Genomic DNA, 6533 nt, shown 5'->3' on the forward strand with positions numbered 1-6533 from the left:
GTTTGATTCCTTCCTCCATCCCGGGAATGGGAACAGACCAAATCCAAGGGATTGATCCATTCCTGCATCCCGGGAATGGGAATAAATTAAATCCAAGGGTTTGATCCATTCCTGCATCCCGGGGATGGGAACAAAAGAAATCCAAGGATTTGATCCATTCCTGCATCCAGGGAATGAGAATAAATGAAATCCAAGGGTTTGATCCCTTCCTGCATCCCGGGGATGGGAACAGACCAGATCCAAGGGTTTGATCCTTTCCTCCATCCTGGACAGTGGGAAAAGGCCAAATCCAAGGGTTTGATCCTTTCCTCCATCCCGGGAATGGGAACAAATTAAATCCAAGGGTTTGATCCCTTCCTGCATCCTGGACAGTGGGAAAAGGCCGAATCCAAGTCTTTCATCCCTTCCTGCATCCCAGGGAATGGGAAAAGGCCAAATCCAAGGGTTTGATCCCTTCCTGCATCTCAGGGAATGGGAACAGATCAAATCCAAGGGTTTGATCCCTTCCTGCATCCCGGGAATGGGAACAAATGAAATCCAAGGGTTTGATCCCTTCCTGCATCCCGGGAATGGGAACAGACCAAATCCAAGGGTTTGATCCCTTCCTGCATCCCGGGGATGGGAATAAATTAAATCTAAGGGTTTGAGCCTTCCCTCCATCCCGGGAATGGGAACAAATGAAATCCAAGGATTTGATCCATTCCTGCATCCAGGGAGTGGGAACAGGCCAAATCCAAGGGTTTGATCCTTTCCTCCATCCTGGACAGTGGGAAAAGGCCAAATCCAAGGGTTTGATCCCTTCCTGCATCTCAGGGAATGGGAACAGATCAAATCCAAGGGTTTGATCCCTTCCTGCATCCCGGGAATGGGAACGCTCCATGTCCATGGAAGTCTGGGCTGCCCAGCTCCAGCTGGGGCTCCTCCTGCAGCCTCCCCCTCTCCTGGGGTCCCCTCAGAGCTGCGGAGGCTCCGCGCCCGCCTCGGGCAGCGCCAGCACCGCGGGCAGGAGGTTCCCGTGCGGCTCCGGGAACGGCCGCAGCTCCCGGGCCCCGAATCGCGGCGAGACGGGATCGGCGAGGAAGCGGAGATGGAAACCCCGGCCCAGGCAGTGGATGAGGCCGCCCAGAGCGGCGCAGCTCAGCCCGGCCGGCTCGGCCAGGGGGCGGCTGGCACAGCGGTACCACAGCCCCGCGCTGGCGCTGCATCGCGACACCGCCACCTCGGCGACATCGGCGACACCGCCGCGCCGCAGCTGGAAGCGGTACAGGAAGCCGTGGGCGCTCACCAGCTCGGCGGTGCCGTCCTTGTCGCCCAAGGCCGGCCCGGTGGCCCAGCTGTCGCCGCGGGGGTCGTAGCGCAGCAGCAGCGAGCGCAGGGTGCCCCCGGTGACATAAATGTCGCCGTCGCAGGCGGCGGCCGCGTGGGCCACGGCGAAAGTGTCCCCGGGCAGGGCGGCGGCGAAGGCCCAGCGGTCACTGCGGGGGTCGTAGCGCTCCACGGTGGCCAAACACTCGCCCCCGATGGCGTAGAGGTGGCCGTCCAGGGCCACCAGCCGGCAGCGCGGCCGCGCCTGGCGCAGGGGACAGATGTGGCTCCAGCTGTCGCTCAGGGGGTCGTAGCAGAGCACGCGGCGGGAGGGGCTCCGAGCCCGGCCCGAGCCCTCCCAGGCGGGCAGCACGAACAGGTAATTGAACATGGGGCACACGGCGCAGCCCCGCCCGGCCACGTCCGCCGGCAGCTGGCACAGCTGCCACCAGCGGTCCCCGTCCTCGTCGTAGTAGCAGAGGCGGCCGCGGGAGTGGCCGGGCTGGCCCGGGGGGACATCGGCCACCACCAGGCGCGGCCGCCCGCGGCTCCGCAGGGCCGGCAGCAGCTCCCGCTCGCCGGCCTTGAGGCGGCCGTAGATGTCCGGGGAGCGCAGCACTTGCAGGAGGTGCTGGCTCATCACCTGCAGCGCCGAGTCCTGCAGGGCCCGCAGCTGCCGCGCCTTGGCCGAGCGCAGAACCTCGGAGCAGTTCCCCAGGTGAACCCGGCCGGGCTGCGGCTCTCGGGGCGGCTCGGGAGCCCCGCAGGGCAGTGGGAGCTCGGAGGAGGTGCCGGGAGAAGGTGGCTGGGGAGGGCTCTCCGTGCCCTCCTGCGGAGCCGCGGGGGTGTTGGGATCAGGAATTTCCGAGGTTGGGTTCTCCGCGTGGGTTCCGGAGCCCTGCGGCTCTGCCCGGCCCCGGCAGGTCCTGGCAGGGACGAAGGGCAGGGAGGTTCTCCTGGACACCGACTCGGAGATGGACTGCACGAAGTAGTCGTAGACTTTGCCCCGCAGGCCAGGCCTGTCCCCGTCCTTGTCCCGGCGCTCCGGGATGAAGTTCTCCTCCACCTGGATCTTGGCCACCGAGGAGAAGCGGTAGGAGGTGTCCGAGCCTGCCTCGCTCGCCGTCAGCAGCAGCCCCAGGTTGGAGGTGACGCTGAGGGTCCGGACGGTCCCCGTGCTGCCCTTGCTGCTCCTCCCGGCTCCAGCCGGAGCCTGCTCCGTGCTCCGGGCACATCCATCCCCCTCCGGCCGGGCATCGCCAGGCCCCGGGGAGCGCCCGGAGCTCGGGGAGGCTCCGTCCCCCTCCTCGGGGCCGTCAGAGCCCAGCTCGCTTCCCGGAGAAATTCCCGGCCAAATTCTCAGCTCACCTCCCACCTCGATTCCTGCTCTGCCTCCCAGCTCGCTTCCCAGCAAAATTCCCGGCTCGCTTCCTGGTTCGCTTCCCTGCTCACTTCTCAGCTCCATTCCTGACTTAATTCCCGATTTATTTCCCAGCTCCATTCCCGGCGCCTTTTCCTGCTCATTTCCCGACTCATTTCCTGGCTTCGTTACCTCTTTGCTTCCTGGCTTTCTTCCTGGATTGTTTCTCGGCTTGATTCCCGGCCCTTTTCCCGACTCGATTCCCGGCCCTTTTCCCAGTTCTCTTCCCGACTCTTTTCCCAGCTCTCTTCCCAGCTCTTTTCCCAGCTCCTTTCCCGGCCCTTTTCCCAGTTCTCTTCCCGGTTCTTTTCCCATCTCCCTTCCCATCCCGCTCCCGGGATCACCCCCCAGCTCAATCCCTGCTTCTCTTTCTGATTTACCTCCCAAATCCCATCCCAATTCCCTTCCCAGCTCCCTCCCCATCCCGCCCGGACCTCGCGGGGCTTTCCTGGGAATCAACCCCAGCTCCCAACCTTCCTCCTCTCCTTCCTCCTCCTCCTCCTCCTCCTCACTCCCTGGAAAACTCCGCTCCCCCCAGCCAGCCGCGTGGCGCACCCCGAGGCCATCCCCATCCTCCTTCCTCCTCCTCCTCCTCCTCCTCACGCCCCCATCCCCATCTCCATCCCGCTTTTCCAGCTGCTCTCCCGGCGGGATTTTTCCCGGGGGAGGAGAAGAGCGGTTCCTGTAAAACCTGAAGGCCAGGGACAGGAGCAGCAGCGCGGCCGCCGACAGGAGCAGCTTCCCGGGGAGCTGCATGTCCGAGTGCCAGCCCGGGGGCACCCGCTGGGACATTTTTCCATGCGGGAATGCCGAGGAGCCGATTAATGATTTGCCGGGAGAGCTCGGCGGGTCGGGACAAGGTGACTTTGAGAGCTGGCAGGAGGAGCCGCCAATGTTTGGGATGGGCCGGGCTCCAGGGAAAGGTGCAGCCTCTGTTGGCCAGGGAAACTCAGAGGGAGGCTCGGGAGAGAGCGGAAAAGCAGGAAAAACATCCCCGAGAAGCCGCTTCTCTTTTAAGGGGTTTTAAAAAGCGTCGCGCGAGGGGGGAAAAAAAAGGGAAAAATTAAAAAAAAAGTTGTTTTTCTCAGCAAAAGCTCCCGATCCCTCGGTGCTCCCGGAAAAGGGAGGGAGCAGCAGCCGGGAGCGCCCAGCAGCTGCTCCGCGGAGCGGCCGGGGTGACGAATTCGGCGGCTTGATGGGGTGATTAATTCACTCAGCGATTAATTAATTCAGCGGGCCCCGTTCGCCGCGCGCTGCCTAACGAGGGCTGACGGGAAAGAGCCCCGGAGCTTGTGGGGGTCCCTCGGGGGCCGCCCTGGAATGAGGAGCTGGTGGAAAAGGAGCCCGAGGAGTCGGGAAAAGAGGGGGGAGGAAAAAAATCCTGGATGGGGAGGAAATCCAGGCTGGAGTTCGGCTGTGGGAGAGAGGAGAGGGGTGAGGGAAGGAAGGAATAAAAAGGAGGGAGAAATTCGGGATAGGAGTTGTCATTCCTAAGGGATGCGGCGGAGATCAGGAGTCACCGCGGGGAAACTGAGGCGCTTTTCCCCCTGGAAAGGCGCTGGGCTGAATTCCAAAGATTTCAGGGAATTCTTGTCCCCGAGACAACAAAATTTAGGCCGTGGCTGGGGGGGAAAGGCGGGAGCCTGGGGAATGGCGCCGCTTCCGAGGGAGTTCCAAGGGATCCCAATCCAGGTCCTTCTCCCCATTGGGAACATCCCAGAAAAATTCCTGGGAGCTCGGGAATCCATTCCCGGTGTCCTCAGCTTCCCAAACCTCATCTCAACCGAGCTTCCCATCCCCACCAGCCGCGCCCTGGGGTTTTGGGGTGGGGAGGAACCTCCGAACCCCCTCGGGGCAGGTTCTCCACCATCCCTGAGGTGTTGAGGCTCAGGCTGGGGTGCTGAAATTCCCGGGAATTCCCGTGCGGGAGGGGATGGCTCCCCCAAAACCAGCTGGAGGATCCCAAAGGGGTTTGAGTGTCCCTGGAAAGGATGGGATGGGAGCACGGGAATGAGGCCCCCGGGCACGGCTGGGATCCCTGTGCCCATCCCTGCCGGGATCCAGCACCGGCTCCAGGCGGAGATTTGGGATATTGACCCCTGGTGTGGGCAAGGGTTTGGGGCGATTCAGATTTTCCCATTAAAATCCGGATTTTGGAGCATCCAAAGCAGCCCCAGCCAAGCCCACCCAGCCTCTCCCCTCATCCTGTTGAGGATAGAGCCCCAAAATCCATCCCTGGGCCCCTCGGTTTGGCCAAAAACCTTGTGAAAAAGGGAATTTCTCCTGCCTGGGCCGGAGCTGAGGGAACAGGGCCGCGTGTTAATTGGGATCGGTTAATTGGGAAAGGGTCTGGCAGCCGCGACCTCCCGGGCCTTCTCCGGGATTTCTTCCTGGATCTCCAAAGATCCCGGGGAGGAGGAGGAGGATGAATTATTCATGGCAAGGCGGGGGAGGCACCGAGCGAAGCTCCCGCTGATTTTCTTGCCGGGCTGGAGCCTTCCCTGCTCCTGCCATCCCAAAGAATCCACGGATCCCTCTGGAAAAATCCCCGTTTATCGCTGCCTGCGGGGTGAGCGCTGACGTCTCGGAGCTTGTGACTCTAATTGAGCGTAATTACCTTTCCCAAATCCCCTAAAAAAACACCTTTTTCCCAAGTTCCCCGGGAATTCGGGAACACCGAGAACGCCGCTCCTTTGGGAGCTGCCGTCAGCCCCTCGCCGAGGCGCTGCGGTGGTTTTAGTTTTATTTTTATATATTTTTATATTTTTTATTTTTTATTTTTTATTTTTTTCCCAGAGCTAATCAGATCTCCTCGGAAGGTTGTCAGGAGCGGATCTGTCAGCTCTCATCAATAATGGAACAACCTGAGCCTCTCCTTCCCCCGCCAGCCTCCTCCTGCATTATTCACTGACAGCGGGATCGGGAATGGGGGAGAGGAGAGGGGAAAAAAGGGTGGGAAAGGAGTGGAAAAGGGGGGGAAAAAAAGGGGGGAAAAAGGGGGGAAAAGGGGGGGAAAATGGGGGAGAAAATGGGGGAAAACAGAGGGGGAAAGGGGGAAAAAGGGGTGGAAAAGGAGTGGAAAAGGGGAGGAATAAAAGGGGGAAAATGGGGGGGAAAATGGGGGGAAAAAGGGGGAGAAAATGGGGGAAAACGGGGGAAAAGGGGTGAAAAATGGGGGGGGAAGGGGGAGAAAAGGGGGAAATGGGGGAAAATGGGGGGGAAAAGGGGAAAAGGGGGAAAAATGGAGGGGGAAAAGGGGTGGAAAATGGGGAGGGAAGGGGCAGAAAAGGGGGAAATGGGGGAAAAGGGGGAAAATGGGGGAAAGGGGGGGGAAATGGAAGGGGAAAAGGGGGAAAAAGGGGAAAATGGGGGAAAACAGAGGGGGAAAGGGGGAAAAGGGGGGAAAAAGGGGGGAAAGAGGGGAAAATGGGGTAAAAGGGGTGGAAAAAAGGGGCAAAAGGGATGCAAAATGGAGGGGAAAAGGGGGGAAAATGGGGGGAAAATTGAGGGGGAAAAGGGGGGGAAATTGAGGGGGAAAAGGGGAAAAATGGGGGGAAAAAGGGGGAAAAGGGGTGGAAAATGGGGGGAAAAGGGGGGAAATGGGGGGAAATGGGGGAAAAAAGGGGGGAATGTGGGGAAAAAGGGGGAAAAGGAGCGGAAAATGGGGGGAAAGTGGGGAAAAAAGGGGGGGAAAAGGGGGGTTCACCCCGCTCCTCCCGCAGGGAGAGGATGAGGAAGGGGCAGGAGGTGAAGGAGAGTCCAGAGCAGCGTGGATGGTTCCCTTTTGGCGGGATTCATTCTGGAATTC

General features: G+C 60.6%; 1 protein-coding gene across 1 annotated transcript; it reads right to left on the reverse strand.

Moving 5' to 3' along the window:
• Positions 1-740: 740 nt before the first annotated feature.
• Positions 741-4064, reverse strand: KLHDC7A (kelch domain containing 7A). The gene is made up of 2 exons (XM_058855458.1): positions 3354-4064; positions 741-2756 (listed from the first exon to the last, which is right to left on the reverse strand). Exons 1-2 carry the CDS (start codon positions 3515-3517, stop codon positions 953-955), a joined length of 1968 nt encoding a protein of 655 aa, XP_058711441.1. The 5' UTR covers positions 3518-4064; the 3' UTR covers positions 741-952.
• Between the last annotated feature and the right edge of the window lie 2469 nt (positions 4065-6533).

This window comes from Poecile atricapillus, chromosome 22 (assembly GCF_030490865.1).
Source record: "Poecile atricapillus isolate bPoeAtr1 chromosome 22, bPoeAtr1.hap1, whole genome shotgun sequence".
NCBI classification, from domain to species: domain Eukaryota; kingdom Metazoa; phylum Chordata; class Aves; order Passeriformes; family Paridae; genus Poecile; species Poecile atricapillus.